At 43.8% G+C, this 20,201-nt stretch overlaps 1 protein-coding gene across 1 annotated transcript in view; it reads right to left on the reverse strand.

Moving 5' to 3' along the window:
* The window catches only part of LOC139155343 (ras GTPase-activating protein 1-like), a 61,650-nt gene that overhangs the window by 28,912 nt on the left and 12,537 nt on the right, over positions 1-20,201 (reverse strand). Inside the window, exons 4-10 of the mRNA XM_070730478.1 lie at positions 19,443-19,513; positions 15,686-15,803; positions 13,500-13,531; positions 11,593-11,645; positions 10,741-10,891; positions 6,524-6,602; positions 5,215-5,335 (exon numbers count right to left, since the gene is read on the reverse strand). Of these exons, the coding sequence (XP_070586579.1) occupies positions 5,215-5,335; positions 6,524-6,602; positions 10,741-10,891; positions 11,593-11,645; positions 13,500-13,531; positions 15,686-15,803; positions 19,443-19,513 (625 nt within the window). The remainder of the gene's footprint in view (positions 1-5,214; positions 5,336-6,523; positions 6,603-10,740; positions 10,892-11,592; positions 11,646-13,499; positions 13,532-15,685; positions 15,804-19,442; positions 19,514-20,201) is intronic.

Raw genomic sequence — 20,201 nt, forward strand, 5'->3', positions numbered from 1 at the left:
CGCGAGGGTTCCGTTCCAAGACCCCTCGCGAAACTCGATTTTTCGCGATATAGCGGTGCGGAAGTAAAAACACCATCTGCGCATGTGCGGCCATTTTTTCATGGCCGCACATGCGCAGATGGTGAAGTTTGCGTGTGGGCGGTGGGGAAGACCAAGGGAAGGTTACTTCAGCCGCCCAACAGCTGATCTGCTCGGTAGCGCGGCAGCAGCGAGGAGCCGAAGATGGGGTTTCCCCTTTGCCTGGGCAACGGGGAAACCTCATCTTCGGCTCCTCGCTGCTGCCGCGCTACCGAGCAGATCAGCTGTTGGGCGGCCGAAGGAACGTTCCCTGGGTCTTCCCCGCCGCCTCGGATCCTCGCTGATGCCCGCCCGCCGTTTGCCGCTCGCCCCGTTCGGCGGCCGCACATCCCGTTCGCCCCGCCGCTCGCCCCGTTCGCCCGCCGCTCGCCCCGTTCGCCCGCCGCTCCCCTCGTTCTCCCCCCATTCCCCTCGTTCGCCCGCCGCTCCCCTCGTTCGCCCCCCACTCCCCTCGTTCGCCCGCCGCTCGCCTCGTTCGCCCGCCGCTATCGAACTTGCTATCGAGCCTGCTAATGAAATCCAACCCGCAGCGGCCCTTTCCCTCTCCAGGCTGCGGGAGGGGTCCGGAGAACAATGCCTGGCGCCGCGCTCCCGGCTGGGCTTTTTTCCCCCATTTCCCCTCGGGTGGAATTTCAGACCCTCCGCCGGTTGGATTTCATTAGCAGGCTCGATAGCAAGTTCTTCCTCCCTTTAGAAAGCCCCGCAGCCTCCTCCGCCCGGCGAGGCCGCCAGCGAGGACCCGCAAAGCCGCCGCCGCAGCGAGGCCAAGCCGCCCGCTCCCACGGCACGGGCTCCCAACACAGCGCCGCTCAGCCCGCCCTCGGCGATGCCTCCGCGGATCTGCAAACCCAGCCGAGCGATGCCTCTGGTCTGGGCGAAGGCAGTGGGCAGTCCCCGCCGCAGCAGTCCCCGCGGGCACCGCGCGCCAAGGGCCGGCCAGGCCGCCGGCCAACAAAGGGGCTCCCTCGCCTCCCTCGGGCAGGTTTACAAAGGCAGCGCGGCAACTTGGAGCCCGGCACGCCCCGCAGCCCTCGCCTCGCCCGCCCCCCGCCTGGCCGGCGCTCCGGCTACCCCCGGCTGAGGAAGAACCGAGTAGCCCCCGCCCTCCCCCGCCTGGCTCCCTTCAGCCCCCCGGGGCCAAGCGGGCGGGGGGCGGGCGGGACTTCGCCTGTCTCCGCCGCCAGCATCGCCCCTCCGGCGGGCCGGCCTCCCCCGCCCGCCTCTGCTGCAGCCGCCGCCGCCTCCCCGACTGGCACAAAAGGGCCCCGCCCGCCCCGCCCCGAACCTTACCTTGCGAGTTTTTGGCTGCGGGGGGAGAAGTAGGATTTTCCTAACTCCCTCCCCCTGCAGCCAAAAACTCAAAGCCTGTATCCTGCCGCCCGGTTTACCCAGGACACGAGCGGCGAAGTGACTTGGAGGAATGGAAAGTCCAAACCGCCCGGTTTCAGTGGGGTTTCCCCGTTGCCCAGGGATTCCTTCGCCCGAACGGAGGTGGCTGTGGTGTGTTCAGGAATCCCTGGGCAACGGGGAAACCCCACTGAAACCGGGCAGGTTAAGCCTCCTTCGGCGACTGCGGAACTGCTTGCTGTCAACTTTGCACTGGGCAAAGAACTCTTCACCTCCCGCCAGGCACGGACGAAAGGCGTGGAAGTCTATTGTAGCAGCTGCTACAGCGGAGACATTTGGGGGGGGGGGGGGGAGGCAGGAGGCAGGAGATCCGGCCCTTCACTTGCCCTCCCAGCAAAAGGCAAAGCCGCGCAGCTCCCCAGCCGCCAAAGGAGGCTTAACCCCACCCCTCTGTCCCACTCATCGCCCGTGGTCGGCATAACCTCCTCCTGCCTATCCCCGCTTTTCTGCCGGCCACGGGCGATGGGTGGGACAGAGGGGTGGGGTTAAGCCTCCTTTGGCGGCTGGGGAGCTGCGCGGCTTTGCCTTTTGCTGGGAGGGCAAGTGAAGGGCCAGATCTCCTGCCTCCTGCCTCCCCCCCCAAAATGTCTCCGCTGTAGCAGCTGCTACAATAGACTTCCACGCCTTTCGTCCGTGCCTGGCGGGAGGTGAAGAGTTCTTTGCCCAGTGCAAAGTTGACAGCAAGCAGTTCCGCAGTCGCCGAAGGAGGCTTAACCCGCCCGGTTTCAGTGGGGTTTCCCCGTTGCCCAGGGATTCTTTCGCCCGAACGGAGGTGGCTGTGGTGTGTTCAGGAATCCCTGGGCAACGGGGAAACCCCACTGAAACCGGGCGGGTTAAGCCTCCTTCGGCGACTGCGGAACTGCTTGCTGTCAACTTTGCACTGGGCAAAGAACTCTTCACCTCCCGCCAGGCACGGACGAAAGGCGTGGAAGTCTATTGTAGCAGCTGCTACAGCGGAGACATTGGGGGGGGGAGGCAGGAGGCAGGAGATCTGGCCCTTCACTTGCCCTCCCAGCAAAAGGCAAAGCCGCGCAGCTCCCCAGCCGCCAAAGGAGGCTTTACCCCACCCCTCTGTCCCACTCATCGCCCGTGGTCGGCATAACCTCCTCCTGCCTATCCCCGCTTTTCTGCCGGCCACGGGCGATGGGTGGGACAGAGGGGTGGGGTTAAGCCTCCTTTGGCGGCTGGGGAGCTGCGCGGCTTTGCCTTTTGCTGGGAGGGCAAGTGAAGGGCCAGATCTCCTGCCTCCTGCCTCCCCCCCCAAAATGTCTCCGCTGTAGCAGCTGCTACAATAGACTTCCACGCCTTTCGTCCGTGCCTGGCGGGAGGTGAAGAGTTCTTTGCCCAGTGCAAAGTTGACAGCAAGCAGTTCCGCAGTCGCCGAAGGAGGCTTAACCCGCCCGGTTTCAGTGGGGTTTCCCCGTTGCCCAGGGATTCCTTCGCCCGAACGGAGGTGGCTGTGGTGTGTTCAGGAATCCCTGGGCAACGGGGAAACCCCACTGAAACCGGGCGGGTTAAGCCTCCTTCGGCGACTGCGGAACTGCTTGCTGTCAACTTTGCACTGGGCAAAGAACTCTTCACCTCCCGCCAGGCACGGACGAAAGGCGTGGAAGTCTATTGTAGCAGCTGCTACAGCGGAGACATTGGGGGGGGGGGAGGCAGGAGGCAGGAGATCTGGCCCTTCACTTGCCCTCCCAGCAAAAGGCAAAGCCGCGCAGCTCCCCAGCCGCCAAAGGAGGCTTTACCCCACCCCTCTGTCCCACTCATCGCCCGTGGTCGGCATAACCTCCTCCTGCCTATCCCCGCTTTTCTGCCGGCCACGGGCGATGGGTGGGACAGAGGGGTGGGGTTAAGCCTCCTTTGGCGGCTGGGGAGCTGCGCGGCTTTGCCTTTTGCTGGGAGGGCAAGTGAAGGGCCAGATCTCCTGCCTCCTGCCTCCCCCCCAAAATGTCTCCGCTGTAGCAGCTGCTACAATAGACTTCCACGCCTTTCGTCCGTGCCTGGCGGGAGGTGAAGAGTTCTTTGCCCAGTGCAAAGTTGACAGCAAGCAGTTCCGCAGTCGCCGAAGGAGGCTTAACCCGCCCGGTTTCAGTGGGGTTTCCCCGTTGCCCAGGGATTCCTTCGCCCGAACGGAGGTGGCTGTGGTGTGTTCAGGAATCCCTGGGCAACGGGGAAACCCCACTGAAACTGCAGAGCCGAAGGGTGGCCTTTTTGTCTGGGAGGGAAGATGACGCGCGGGCGGCACAGGGGGGGGGGAGGCAAAGCTCTGCGGCTCCAGCCACTTTCAGCCAAGCCTCCCCGGCCACGCAGCCAGGGAAGCCGAGCCGGGCGTGGCGGCGGCGGCGCTGCTGCTCCGGTCGCCCGATCGTCTCCTGCCTCCCGCGCCGATGTTCCACGCCCGGCTCGGCTTCCCTGGCTGCTTGGCGGGGGGGGGGAGGCTTGGCCGAAAGGGGCTGTACCCGCAGAGCTTTGCCTCCCACCCCTCGCCCCTGTGCTGCCGGCGCGTCATCTTCCCTCCCAGACTCCCCCGGCAAAGTGACGTGGAGGAATGGAAAGCTGAAACCGGGCGGTTTGAGTTTCCCATTCCTTCAAGTCACTTCGCCGCTGCTCTCCTGGCTAAACTGTGTGGCAGGAGACAGGCTTTGAGTTTTTGGCTGGGGGGGAGAAGTAGAACCTTCCTAACTCCCCCCCCCCACCAGCCAGAAGGAGCGGCGAAGTGACGTGGAGGAATGGAAAGCTGAAACTGGGCGGTTTGAGTTTCCCATTCCTCCAAGTCACTTTGCCGCTCCTCTCCTGGCTAAACCGGCGGCAGGAGACAGGGTTGGGGGGGGGTACTGGGAAGCCCCCCAGGCCGACTGCCACCTTTTCAAACAGCCGCGCCCTTCCCAGCTGAGTCCTGAAGCCAAGCGCCAAAGGCGAACTTCTGCGCTTGGCTTCAGGACTCAGCTGGGAAGCGGCACGGGTGTTTTAAAAGGTCTCCCCCGGCATGGGGGGCTTCCTAGCACCCCCCCAAACCCGGGTTGGGGGTTCGGGGGGTGCTAGGAAGCCCCCCATGCCGGCGGGAAGACCCAGGGAAGGTTCCTTTGGCCGCCTAGCAGCTGATCTGCCCGGCGGTAATGCAAACTCCACCATCTACGCATGCGTGCAGATGGTGGTGTTACTTCCGGGTAGAAAACTCGCGATATAGCGTTTCGCGAAACTCGAGATCGCGAAACTCGAGGGATCACTGTATATAAATATGAGCTAAAAAGACAGTAATATGCAGCTACACTCTATATAAAGCATACAAACTGAGTATAAGTAGATGGGATTACATTATGTTTATACCACACAATATTATTTATTTGTTATTAATTAGATTTTATGTTTTTTTACAAATAATTAAAGGTGGTAAAGATATCCAACAACCCTTCTTTCTTCTATTTTCCTCACAGAAACAATCCTGTGAGGTCGATTGGGCTGAAAGACAGTGACAGATCCAAGGTCACCAAGCTGGCTTTCATAGCTAAGGCAGGATTTGAGGTCTCCTGCTTTCTAGCCTGTTACATTAACCACTGGACCAAACATGCTCTATTTAGTATAATTTAAGATTTCCTAAACTGCAGTATATACAAGATTATTCTGATCACTGACACTGTATGTACTTGCCACAAGTGAAGTAAAATTTAATTGAATTGTCAGATATTCACAGCCATTCTTAAAAAAAAACCCTCTATCATTTGTACTTACTTTTTTTAAGTAGATATCCTTTTTTAACAATATTTTTATAGAATGCATCTTTAGTTTTTCGCCGAATTGTATTGTAAATTTCTTTTCCATCTACAACATCGTTAAGCACTTGCCCCTGATGCTGAGAGGAAAAAAAAATGTTAATTTTTCACTCTGAAACATTAGAATTCTACAATGCATACTATAATACACGGTTTAGTTCATGCTGTTGCAAGATACTAATTAAAGAATAGTATCTTAAATTCATGGTATAACTTTGTCAGCTATTTCTATACCCCCCCTCCTCTCACCCTGTATACATTTTTAATCCATTTTCCCATATCCATCTAGAGTAAATTAACAATACAATAAAGCAATAAGAAACAATGAAAAGTTTATTGTCCTTTTCATTTTAGAAATCTTTGTACTTAAACTAATGGTTTTAAAATTGTGTTATCTCTACTTGCATTATTTAGTTTTTCAACTAGGAACAGGAACAATATGCATGTTTCCTATTTCTGTTTGAAAGTTCGGGAATTCTTATTCCATTACTCTTGTAAGCTTCTATTTCATGCCTTCCGTCACAATGTTTCCTGGCCTACCTACTTTGGTTGGTTTGCTTAGTTTTGTTTTGTTGTCAACTTCATAATTCTGAAAACAAGTGGATCTGCTTGTGCTTGATTTTGTTCATATAACAGTTCAAGTACAGCATATTACTATTGTATAATAGTAAATAGAGTAATAAAGAGTGTCATTATTAATGTTTTGTTTTTAAGTATTAAGGATTTAATTATAAGTCATATTCCAATACATAACAAGAAAGAAGATCAACTTAAAAGGATAATCAAATAAACAAGTGTTATAAAGGTTAGAATTTAAGTGACCTATAAAATAGTAAGCTTTTGGACCAAAAAGCAATTATCTCATTACTAATATTAATTTAAAATACAACTCTCTCTACTGAAAAATAAACCAAATTTTTATTCATTTTATTTATTTGATGTTTTTATCCTATCCTTTCTACTTTTAAAACTAGCCCAAGACAGTGAGCATAGATAATACTCCTCGCTCCTCCTATTTCCCTTACAACAGCAGTCCTGTTAGGTGGATAGACTGAGAGTAACTGGCCAAAGTCTCCAGCTGACTTTCATGCCTAACGTGAGATTACAACCCAGTCTCCTTCTCCTCTCGCACACCACTTTACTATTGGCTCTTAATACACATTTGCAAGAGGACGTGACAAAAAAATATCTTTCTTTTATGACTTTTTTTGTATTTTTGCAATTACTAGAATCTTTAATTACAATTAAACATTCATGTAATGACTCACCTGCATTGGAACAGGATCTTTAAGATAATAGCCTTCAACAATCTGTTCTTTTCTATAGTGATCTATGATATCTGCTATACTGTTAAAAGCAAAGCAAAACAAGTCAATTAAGAGTTAAAATTTTTATAAAATTGAAACAGATGAGTGCAAAAGTATAGCCTGTCTACTGAAATTGTACGTTTTAATGAATTCTCAAATGAAAAGAAGTTGACACAACCAACACAAACGGTAAAGCTAAGTCCAGCATGACATCTTTCTGAAAATTTGAATGCATTTGTACTATGTGCAGTTGTTTATTTGTTCAAAAATAAGATAAAACTGAGCATTATAGTTGCAAAAAGTTTGGTCACTTTTCCAGTTCGCAATTTCTAATGCCTCTCTATTAATATTAGTTCCTATGTTTCTAAAGATGTCCTGTATCTAGCTAACATAGAGGGGCGGCATACAAATCTAATAAATAATAATAATAATAATTTGTGCCACTTTTTGGAATCTTTTTCTACTTTTTCTTGAATAATTATTTTAGTTTTAAAATATTCTTAAATTTTTTAGATCTGACATATTTTCATTATTTTCACCATTCAAGCCTGAAGGCCAGACTTTTTTATTTTTCTGGTAAGTACCCTGTAGTTTCTTTTTCTTTTTTTGTTAGATACTTAATTTCTCTTTACTGTAAGGCAGTGGTTCTCAACCTTTCTAATGCTGCGACCCCTTAATATAGTTCCTCATGTTGTGGTGACCTCCAACCATAAGTCTAGCACCAATTCTCCCAACAGAGCTTAAATCTGATTGGCAGGAAGGTCAGAGGGATACCCCCCACTGTAAACACCTGATTTGTTGGATTATAAAAATATGTTCCAAGGTGCCAGAATAGAGGTTTTAGTTCCCAACACCATGGGAAAATTGTCTTAGGCGACCCCTGTGAAACAGTCATTCGACCCCCAAAGGGCTCCTGACCCCCAGGTTGAGAACCACTGCTGTAAGGACTTCAGGATTAATTTGCAGGTATTTTTCAGATTTTCTTTCTGAAATACCCAACTTTTAAAAACTTTATTACTGACTGTGTCATATTAGCTGTTGATATTTAGTTGAATCCATTCTTTTGCTCACCTGCACAATATTTAATGAGCCACTAACTGCCCTCTAGCTGTAAAAAATAACTACCATTTCTTTTTTTATTTAAATGCTTTATCCATTTTTTTCTAGAAATGTACTTTACGTAGTTGTGGCTGAACATTTCAATTTTGTTCTATTGTTTCAAAATGTCTTTGGAGATTCACAATCATCCACAACACAGTTGTCCCCAAAATGTTCAAAAGGCAACTTTTTCCAAAAGGCAACTGAACTTTGTTTTTTTCCCCTTTGAGAATACTTTGCTTCTTTTTCAAAAGAACTGAAGAAACTTCTTGGATGAGAAGCCAAACTTTTCAAAGACAAAACCAAGAAAGTCATTGCATTTTGGAAAAATCACCTTCTGGTTATAGAAACATAGAAACATAGAAGACTGACGGCAGAAAAAGACCTCATGGTCCATCTAGTCTGCATTTATACTATTTCCTGTATTTTATCTTATAATGGATATATGTTTATCCCAGGCATGTTTAAATTCGGTTACTGTGGATTTACCAACCACATCTGCTGGAAGTTTGTTCCAAGGATCTACTACTCTTTCAGTAAAATAATATTTTCTCATGTTGCCTTTGATCTTTCTCCCAACTAACTTCAGATTGTGTCCCCTTGTTCTTGTGTTCACTTTCCTGTTAAAAACACTTCCCTCCTGAACCCTATGTAACCCTTTAACATATTTAAATGTTTCGATCATGTCCCCCCCTTTTCCTTCTGTCTTCCAGACTATACAGATTGAGTTCATTAAGTCTTTCCTGATACGTTTTATACTTAAGACCTTCCACCATTCTTGTAGCCCGTCTTTGGACCCGTTCAATTTTGTCAATATCTTTTTGTAGGTGAGGTCTCCAGAACTGAACACAGTACTCCAAATGTGGTCTCACCAGCGCTCTATATAAGGGGATCACAATCTCCCTCTTCCTGCTTGTTATACCTCTAGCTATGCAGCCAAGCATCCTACTTGCCTTTCCTACCGCCCGGCCACACTGCTCACCCATTTTGAGACTGTCAGAAATCACTACCCCTAAATCCTTCTCTTCTGAAGTTTTTGCTAACACAGAATTGCCAATGCAATACTCAGATTGAAGATTCCTTTTCCCCAAGTGCATTAAAACACATTTTAAATTTTGTAGAAAAAAGTATGAATGTATATGTTTTAATAATTCAGTAATTAGTATCTTATAAATAATATTAAAACTCTTCAATGAAACAGAGGCCCAAATAATAAGGAAAAAAAGTAAGCCAAAAATTCTGATATAAACAAATGGTTATATGACAATCTTCACCTGTAGCACGCTGCATACATTGAGATATGGAACAGTAGCATGTCTGTTACTGTTTTCCTTTGAAAATGGGAAAGTGGTCTCACACTAGTTTTCTATCTGGCATATCAAGTCTCATATTTAAAAATATAGGCATGCAAGCATAAAAACAATTTCTTTCTCCCATTTGATTATATTGCTTTGAAATGGTTCATTTTAATATGAAGTTGAGGAATACAGTGATCCCCCGGTTATTGCGTCCCCCGACCATTGCGAACAGGCTAATTTGCGATTTTTCAACCCGGAAGTCAAAACACCATCTGCGCATGCGTGCCCTTTTTTTCTATGGGCACGCATGCGTAGATGGCGCCGGGCAGATCAGCTGCTGGGCGGCTTCCCTGGGTCTTCCCCCTCTTGCTGGCGGGAGGGCGAAGCCCGCCGTTCGCCCGGCCACCCGCTGTTCGCCGCTCACCCGCCCTTCGCCCGGCCACCTGCCCTTCGCCCGCCGTTCGCCGGCCCTTCGCCCTTCGCCCGGGAAGTTCGCCAGGAGTCAGCGGAGAAGCGGCGCGCCTGTTTTAAAACGATCGGAGCCGGCCTGGGAGGGCTTTCCAGCAACCCCCGAGCCCCCAACCCGGGCTCGGGGGTTGCTGGAAAGCCCTCCCAGGCCGGCTCTGATCGTTTTAAAACAGGCGCGGGGCTTCTCCGCTGACTCCTGGCGAACTTCCCCGCTTTAGGAGTCAGCGGAGAAGCCCCGCGCCTGTTTTAAAACGATCGGAGCCGGCCTGGGAGGGCTTTCCAGCAACCCCCGAGCCCCCAACCCGGGCTCGGGGGTTGCTGGAAAGCCCTCCCAGGCCGGCTCCGATCGTTTTAAAACAGGCGCGGGGCTTCTCCGCTGACTCCTAAAGCGGGGAAGTTCGCCAGGAGTCAGCGGAGAAGCCCCGCGCCTGTTTTAAAACGATCGGAGCCGGCCTGGGGGATCGGAGCCGGCCTAGGGGGGCTTTCCCTTTCAGGGTGGGCGAGCGGCGGGCGAGGCAGCAGCGAGGAGTTTGCGTGGGCGGCGGGGAAACCCCAATCTTCGGCTCCTTGCTGCTGGGAAGTAAAAACACCATCTGCGCATGCGCAGATGGTGTTTTTACTTCCGCAGCGCTACTTCGCGAAAACCCGCTCGTTGCGGGGGGTCCTGGAACAGAACCCCCGCAATGATCGGGGGATCACTGTATTTTAAGTATGGCTTTTATAAACTGTTGATCTATTTCAAATATATTCTTATAGATGGTTGGGATGATTCCTGTACGGTGTAACTGAATTCCATAATATAGGTTAGGGCAAATCTTCTTTGTAAGTGGGAACTAAACTTAGTACTGTACTACTAAAAGTTATTCAAACATAGTTTAGCTTAACATACTTTTAAGAACTTGAAAAATAAAATGAAATATACTCAGTATAAGTGCAATTTTATGTCCTAAATTTTATCTTGTATGAAAATTAAATGCAATGTCTACTGATAAAGCAATGATACTTTTAAAAGAAATATAGCAGAATCCACTCTTATGTTCCAATTGCCAAGCCTTTTCATTTAAGATCTGACAATGGACACATCATCTTACTCATTTGAAAAGATGTACAAAATTTTTATTTAATGTATTATATATATATATTTAATTTTTCATCTTTCAAATGAAAAAGAATTGTAACTTATAGAATTCTCCCTCCCTGCACAAAAAAATAAAAAAATTAAACCCCACAAAAGTCTGATAGAATTCAGTATATACCATTAATGGCAATTAACCGAATACATAACATAAATTGTAAAATACTTGTGCAACATACCTGTTATAGTATCTGCCCCCCATCATAAACTGATTATTTGGTGTTGGACATATTTTAAAACGCTGTATGTTTTCACTGGTTCGAAAGTAGAGTGAGTAATCTCCAGGTGTATTATCAGAAGGCCTCACAAGAAAACTGGATACTTGACCCACTAAGACGAAGAAATAGTTACAGATGTTTGTCAATAAATCTGTTTTATTAGTCTGGAATTTAGCATGCAGCAGAAGAAAAATCAGTTGCAAAAAGACTTGTCATTTTTTTCTCAGGATAAAAGGAGTCAGGAATTTCTAAAAAAACCTCTCAAACCTTTTCATGTCTTATTTTGCAAATAAAACCTACTATATCTTAAAGTAATCCCAAATTTAAAAAACCTTTGCTGAAACCCCCCCCATATTTTTATAGTAGAAAATTTTGGCAAATACTAGAGTAATATTTAAATTTCAACTTAGGCATGAGATAAGATACTACTATCCCTGAAACATATGTATTCCCTCAGTTTCCATTCTCCCATCTGAATATTCCGATGGGTTTTAGTTATCAAATTGTGGAAAACTGACAATTCATTTCCCTGACAATTTGAAACACTTAATAATATACTGTATACTATAAGTCGTAAAGTAGTTTTAATGTGTTATTTTTAAAATCCCACCAACTCCCCTAAAAAGTAGAAAAATCATTTCCTAAGAACATGTACGACATTTCAGTCCTAATTCTATCTTTTGATAGAATTTTATATAGTTTTATATAGTCAAAAATGGACCTTTTCTTTCTTTTTAAAAAGAAGCAGTGGCATATAATATTAGCATACATTTCATATTAACAGACATTAAATTAATTAAAATTCATACATACCTGTCATCAGCAAACTATAAGCCTCTTGTTTTGAAATCTTTCCATGGAACCATCTTAAAGAAAACCACAACAATAAACAATAGAAATATTAGTAGCAAGCTCTTTGGTTGTCTTTAGGAAACAGGCATTTTACAAATGACAAAACGCATTTACAAAAAGCCAGAAACGTAACATTAATACTCAGATTCTTTTATATCAGTTAGATTAAATGTTAACAATATCTGATAAATAAGTTTTAAAACTGCTAGGTTTTTTTCTGAATCAAATATATTGCTCAAAAAAAATAAAGGGAACATTCAAATAACACATCCTAGATCTGAATGAATGAAATATTCTCATAGAATACTTTGTTCTGTACAAAGTTGAATGTGCACAACAGCATGTGAAATTGATTCTCAATCGGTATTGCTTCCTAAGTGGACAGTTTGATTTCACAGAAGTTTGATTTACTTGGAGTTATATTGTGTTGTTTAAGTGTTCCCTTTATTTTTTTGAGCAGTGTATAATAGAAAACAGCAACTTAATCTACTTCATGAAAGGACCACCTGGAAGCCAGAACCTGGTCCAGAATGTGGTGGGGAATGTTGGGAGCATCATGATATTCCAGCAGGACCTTATTGTTTTGCAAACTGCACTAGTTGCCAATTGGTTTCTGAGTGAAATTCAAGGTGTTGCTTATCACCTTTAAAACTCTTCATGGCATACAGTCTTGATTATTTTAGGGACTGCCTATCTCCAATTGTTTTTGCTTGTACAATCAAAAGGAATGAGTGTTCTCTGGATCCACTTGATTGAACAGTGTTATCTTGAAGGCAGGCTGCTGTTGCAGTTTTTTTCCCTTTGGAACAATGTCTACCCAGAGATTCTTGCACCTTTTTCCTTGTGATGTCTAGGAAACTGTTATAAACCTGGCTTGACCTTAGGATAGAGAGGGTGGAGTGGTCCCTTTTTATTATGTTTGTTGAATGGCTTGTGCATTGTTTTCCAGTCAGCTAGGGTTCTTTTTTTACTTCTATCTCAAAATATTGATTTTTATTTTTATCTGTAACTTGCCCAAGGATCTGAATGTCTCTAAATTTGGTAATTCAATTAAAATAGTATGTTTAGAAAACATTTCAAAGCAAGCTTTATTTCTATTGCTATTCATTTATCCAGATGAATATATTTTATTCCTTTTGTTCTTTTGTTGTTTGATAAATTCTCTATTGTACTAATTAATCATCCCAATGGTAAAAAATTGTGACTAATATCAAACAAAGAAATCCAGATATGTCTTTTGAGTCAAAATTAGAATATAGATTTTTGAAGTTTTAAAATTTTTCTCATTATGAACATTAAAATAGCACTAATTCAGTGTTCAGCCTCAGTAAATTTATTTGTGCTGACTGTTAATTGGGCTCATTACAGATAGTCCTTGACTTACAAGAAGTTCATTAGTGATAATTCAGAGTTATAATAGCACTGAAAAAAGTGAGTTATGCTGTTTTTCACTTACGACCACTGTAATATCCTCATGATCATGGATGCTTGGCAACCGGTTCATATTTATGATGGTTGCAGTGTCCTAGGGTCATGTGATCCTCTTTTACTACCTTTTGATGAGCAAAATCAATGGGGAAGCAAGATTCCCTTAACAACCGTGAGACTAACTTTAACAACTGTAGTGATTCATTTATTAACTGTGGCAAGCAAAATCATAAAACGGGGCAAAACTCACTTAACAATTGTTTTGCTTAACAATGGAAATGTTGGGCCCAATTGTAGTCATAAGTCAAGGACTACCTATATGCATCTAGGCATACAATCTTCTTTTATGGGATGATGTCTTTGGCACATAAAAAAGCAAGGATGAGCATGCTTAAAAGAACATACACTTAAATAATTATGTATCAAAATTCTACACTTACATTTTGCCTTCATGTGGATCTTCCTCTCTCCCCTAAGAAAAATATGAATCATAAGTATGAACACAAAATGATTGTAGCATTAAGCATGCTAAAGAATTCTGTTCTCTTTAGAAAAAAACATAATTAGTATAATTTAGAAAATTTAAAATTAGGTTGTTCTGAATCAGAACAGAGACTCTTTTCATGCTTATTTGGGAGTGCATAGTACATTAGACAACAAAGCTTTCTGCAAATGAAGTTTATAAAGAAATATAGTCTATGATACTTAAAAATATCTAAACATTTTAAAATATGGCCCAGTTTGAAATCCTTAGTAAAAGAGATTGATAACATCCCTCAACAAGCAGGTAGCAGATGTGGTCAAGGGATTCTCCACACAGTACCTGGTGTGTTAATTTTACCCATTCCTGAAACATGAGGTCGGGATACAATCATTTTTTTAAAAATATTGTTTATTAAGTAATTTTAAAAACAACATATGTATACAAATATACATACAGTGATACCTTGTCTTACAAACTTAATTGGTTCCGGGACGAGGTTCTTAAGGTGAAAAGTTTGTAAGGTGAAACAATGTTTCCCATAGGAATCAATGGAAAAGCAATTAATGCGTGCAAGCCCAAAATTCACCCCTTTTGCCAGCCAAAGTGCCCGTTTTTCCGCTGCTGGGATTCCCCTGAGGCTCCCCTCCATGGGAAATCCCACCTCCAGACTTCTGTGTTTTTGTGATGCTGCAGAGGAATCCCAGCAGGAGAACCCCAGCATCGCAAAAATGAGCACTTTGCTGGCAACGGATGTCCGGAGGTGGGGTTTCCCAGCGAAGGGAGCATCAGTGAAATCGCAGCATCGCAAAAACACCGAAGTTCTCAAAACCCCACCTCCGGACCTCTGTGTTTTTGCGATGCTGCGATTTCACTGAGGCTCCTCTCGCTGGGAAACCCCACCTCCAGACTTCCGTTGCCAGCGAAGCGCCTGTTTTTGCGCTACTGGGATTCCCCTGCTGGGATTCCCCTGCAGCATCACAAAAACAGGGAAGTCCGGAGGTGGGGTTTCCCATGGAGGGGAGCCTCAGGGGAATTCCAGCAGTGCAAAAATGGGCGCTTCGCTGGCAACGGAAGTCCGGAGGCGGGGCATTCCAGTGGTGGCTGTGGGTTTGTAACATGAAAATAGTTTGTAAGAAGAGGCAAAAAAATCTTAAACCCCGGGTTTGTATCTCGAAAAGTTTGTATGATGAGGCGTTTGTAAGATGAGGTATCACTGTATATACAAATCAAACTACATCAAACTCCACATAACATCCACATATATAACGTGACCTAACAAAAACAATAAATAATATTAATATATTTTTGCAGTGTTTCGTATCATCATATTATATACAACTTTCTGCAAATTTGGATAGTCATATAAATAAATAAACATGGTCCCTGTGTTTAATCTTATTTCTATTTCCTATCCAAAGGAAGGAAGGGTAAAAATTAATTAATATACCTGTAGTAGTAGTAATAATAATAATAATAATAATAATAATAATAATAATAATAATAATAATAATAGAAGGTGGCTCAGGGTAGTACTGGGGAGTCCTTCGTACTGAGTTTGGATGTTTTCATGCAGCCGTTTCATTATCTGGCTAGTAATATCTTCATTCTAAAAGGCTTGGAGTTTGCTCTCTGTTTATATACAGTAGCTTGTCCTATCATTGTGTGTAGTAAGGGGGTTGTTGGTACTTTCTTAATTAGGTTGTTGTTTACTACTTGATTAGTTCACTGCTGGATTGTTTGTTTGATGCTGCTCCTGGTGTTAATTTCTGCTTATCTGGGTACTGATTTTGGCAAGAGATGTCCTGGTCTTTTTGTTTCCTTTTTAGCTTTTTTATTGCCTCTTTTGAATGCTGTGTAAATATCACTTATATCCCAGTTGATGGCTAATTTGTCTGACTGGCAAGTTCCCAGAAATACTTACGGGATTACCACTCTCAGGACCCCTAGCAAAGACTGTAAAGCAATGTATAGAAACAATAGCTTTTCCATACATACAATTAAACATATGGATCTGGTATATAGATGACACCGTTGTCATAACAGAAAAGAAACAACTAGAGAATCAAGAATCAATAATATATCCAAAGGAATAAAATTCACAAGAGAAAAAGTAAACAACAACAATTGAATAATATTACTTACCACTTCCTCTACTAAGTCTTCTACAATAAGGCCTTGTTCATCTGTACGTAAATTGGTAACCCACATCCATCCATCTTCTAATTCATTGTGGACAATGAACATGTCTCCTTTAAGGAAACTACAGGTAGTTAAGGTAAAATGTATTAATTATTTAAATCAACCCTCATGCCAACAAAGTTACACTTTGATCAACTTGACCTAATTTCTAATCTGTCTTTGTAAATTAAATGAATTTCTTATAATTTCCCCCCAACCATTGGCCATTAATCTGAAATCCCCTAATACAGTATATATTTTTAATCACATCCTACTTTCAAAATTGTTACAATTGGTACATATGATCCCATAATTATTTACTAAGAAGTATATCTACTTAAATTTGGTGATACTAACACTTTGGTATATACATATAGAATTAGATGGTGCTTTAATAAAATTACTTTAAATAGCATTCTTTAAATCTAAACTTATACCATATTAACTATATGCATCATTTCCATAAATTTGACTGACTTCACTATTAATTAAATGATAAACAGAATTTACACTGAAACAAAAGAATAATTGTAGTGATTGTTTTAAATTACCATATTTTTCAGCGTATAAGACACATTGGACCATAAGATGCATGTTAGTTTTGGGGGCGGAAAACAAGGGGAAAAGGCCTCTGCCTCCCAATAATTTGCCATATAGCAAACATCAAACAGTACAAATGATATACACTGTTTGCTGTGCATGTGTGTCTGACACATAGAAATAGAAAATTGAAGAAATGTACATTATAGCAGTACATTAATGCCAGAAAGTTTTCTTTTTTTAGAAAAAGTTTTATTAGTTTTCAAATATATTTTGAAATAAACAAACAAGCAAACAACAACAAAATAAATTAAAAAGGACACAACAAAAAAAATTATAATATCAGCAAACATTCACTATTTCTTCATTGCTACATTGGATATTTCATTAACTCCTATAATGATATACATATTAATTACAGCAGAGGTCCCCAACCGCCGGTCCGCGGACCGGGACCGGGCCGTTGGAGCTTTTCAGCCGGTCCGCGGCGCCAGGGCCCCCTCGGCCTTTCCGCATCACCAGCGGCGCTCCCACCGCCAGCCAGCCAAGCCCCGCGCCCGCCGGAACCGGCTCCTCGCTCTCCCCCCGCCGCCCGCCGCGTTTGCAGGAGGTGGGGAGGGTTGGGCGGCCCGCCAAGGCCAGGAGGGACGCCGCTGCCCCCCCCCTCCTTCCCTCTCTCCGCCCGCCGCTGCGCCTCCTTGACAACGAGAGGAAATGCCGGCAAAGGCTTTCCTCAGCGGAGGCCGGCGAAGGTGATATTGAATGTCGGGGGAGAACGGGTGGTTGCACGCGCTTCCTATCTCCCTGCTAGCCCACTCGGAATATTCAAAATAAGAAAAACCTTTGCCGGCGAAGGCTTTTCTTATTTTGAATATTCCGAGTGGGCTAGCAGGGGGATAGGGAGCGCTTGCAGCCGCCCGTTCTCCCCCGACATTCAATATCACCTTCGCCGGCCCCGCCTCTCCTGCAAACCCCCTTGCTGAGAGCCCGGGGCGAAAGTGCTCTCGCAAAGGTGAGGCGGGCAGGGCGTGCGCGCGTCATCGCTGAGAAGAACAGAGAGAGAACGAGAGTGAGTGAGAGCAACAGACAGCAAGATAGAGAGAAAGTGAGAAAGAGAGAGTGAGAAAGGGGGGGGAGAGAAAGAGATAGCAAGAGAGAGAACAAGAGAGAGAAAGAGCGTGAGAAAGAAAACAAGAAAGAGTGAGAGAGAGAGAAAGAAAGCAAAAGAGACAGAAAGAAAACAAGAGAGAGAAAGTGAGAAGAAGAGAGAGAAAGAGGGGGAGAGAGAGAGAAAGAGAGAGGGGGGAGAGAGAGAAAGAGGGAGAGGGAGAAAGAGAGAGGGAGAGGGGGGAGAGATAGCAAGAGAGGGAGAGAGGGAAAGGGGGAGAGAGGGGGAGAGAAAGAGAGAGGGAGAGAGAGAGGAGATAAAGGAAGAGGAGAGAGAGAAAGGAAGAGAAAGAAAGAAAGAGGGATAGAAAGAGAGAGAGAGTGAGAGATGCTCAGTGAGCCTTTCTTTGAAGTTGCCTTTCTTTCTTTCTCTTTCTTGCTTTCTTTCTTGCTCTTTTTCTTTCTCTCTTTTACCTTCCCTTCCTCTATTTCTTCTTTTCTTTCTCCTTCCTACCTTCTTCCCTTACTCTCCCCTTTCATAAGTTTCCTTGCTTCCTTCCTCTGTTCCTGTCCCTTCCCCCTTTCTTTCTTTCTTTCTTTCTTTCTTTCTTTCCTTCCTTTCCTCCCTCCATTTCTTGCTTTCCTTTTCCTTCCTCCCTTCCTTCCTCCCTCATTCCCTTCTTTCACTCCTTCCTCTCTTACTCTCCCCTTTCACACCTTTCCTTGCTTCCTTTGCACCCTTCTTTTGTTCCTGTCCCTTCCCTCTTTCCTTCCTTCCTTCCCACCCTCCGTCCATTCATTCACCCATTCCTCTCTTGATCGCCCCTTTTACGGCGCCGCTGACAGCTAGCTCCCCCCCCCCACCGGGCCATGGAAAACTGGTCTAGCTTAAAGCCGGTCCCTGGTGCAAAAAAGGTTGGGGACCTCTGAATTACAGTATTATTCATATTAATTCATACAATCAGAAAATCCTTATTCAAACCATCAATATTTACATATTTATATCCTTTGTTTTACTAGCTTTTATGTATCTTTTGTGATTTTTTTATTTCTATTTCTTAACACTTAAAGAATTGGAGAAATTTACATTATGGCAGTATATTAATGCCAGAAAGTTTTTTTTAAATGTAGTCACACTAACTCCTCCCAATTATTTAAATAGATCAAACATGACAAAGTCAGGGTTTAATTCACCTGCCTTATCTTAATACTAAAACAGGGCACTGTTACATTTCAGATTATACTTTTACAGATTTTTTAAATTAATGTGGCTTTCTGGAAGTATATTCTGCTATTTAAAAGAAGATGCAATTGCACAGGGCTTCTTCAGATCAAGCATTTATTTTAAAAAGCTTCTTCATTTTGTTAAGTTGTCTAGAAAAATAATAAAGCAGTCTTTAAAAAATAAGCCTAATAATTTGAACATTCTATAGACATTTATAGAGTTACTTCCTTGCATCCAGTCTCAACAACTGATTAGCACAATAAAATAAAATTCTGCTTCTGCCTCTCCCTCCCAGCAATTTGCCTCCTTGCGTTTCATTTTCATTTTAGCACCTGGGCCTGAGTTTGAGTTTCATTTTCATTTTAGCACCTGGGCCTGCCTGCAGCCTCAATAAGCTGCTGGCCAGGAGGCTGATAATCAGTTTTTATAGTTTATTTAAAATTTATAGTTATTGACTTTCCTCTTTGCATCCAAATTAAGCAGTCCTACATTGCCAGCAGTCCACCTCTCAGCAATTTTCCTCCTTGCAGCTAGTTTTACTTTCAGTTCTAGCACATGGCCTGCCTGTGCTGAATCAGCTGTGGGTTGGCAGGCTGCTAATGCACTGTGCTCTTTGCTGCAAGGAGGTAAATTGCTGGTAGGCAGAGACCAAAGGATGGGGGTGGCTGGGAGAAGCTACATTCGGTGTATAAGCTGCACCTAAGTTTTCACCCTCTTTTGGGGTGTAAATAGGTGTGTCTTACCCTGCAAAAAATACGGTAATAGAGTGTAGTGCCATTTTAATTCTTACAAAAATCTAACAAATATGAAACCAAGTGTACACACATTATTTAGCATTCTAAATTATACCTTATTTCATCTGTTTCTGGCACTTTAGTATATGGCAGAATGGCTCGGACTCTCCTGCGGTCCTCTACTGGCTGTAACAAAAAAAAAGATATTCTGTTTTGAAGAAAAACTTCAGAATTGGTATAATGAATCTAGACAAAATCTCCAACATATTCAGACCCACAATTTACAATCAGCTTTTTTCCCTTTCCATTCCTTCAGTCATAAAGTTCCAACTGGCCAAAACCAATTTCAAAACCAATAAAAAGATCAAGATTTTTATCTAGGTTTCGATGTAGCATTAGAAATAAATGTAATTTAATAATAAAACAATTGCAGTGAGGTTTTTTATGATTGGGATACAATCATGTTTTAATTAAGATTGGTATAAACAAATATAAAATATTTGAATTTGTGCTAGATATTTGCTGATTTTATTTTGTAGAATTTAAATAAGTTACCAGAAAAATCTTTGATTTATATTCAAATTGTGATTTATAAAAATAGATTGCATTACAATTAATTAATGTCATATTATTATTATTTTGTTTGTTTTTGTCCAAAATTTCTCTCTATATTTATTATGTATCTATAGAGATTCTAAGTCATCCAGGTCACAGTTGTTCCAAAGGTGCTTTTTCAAGAGGCACCTGGAATTTCTTATTTTTCTTTGAAGATGTTTGTATTCTCAACGAAGGTTTTTCGGCTCTGGAAGATTGTGAGATGAGAAGCGAAATGTCTTCAAATGTTGAAACGAAATGTCTTCAAAGAAAACGCAGT

This window comes from Erythrolamprus reginae, unplaced genomic scaffold (genome assembly GCF_031021105.1).
Source record: "Erythrolamprus reginae isolate rEryReg1 unplaced genomic scaffold, rEryReg1.hap1 H_11, whole genome shotgun sequence".
NCBI classification, from domain to species: Eukaryota; Metazoa; Chordata; class Lepidosauria; order Squamata; family Dipsadidae; genus Erythrolamprus; species Erythrolamprus reginae.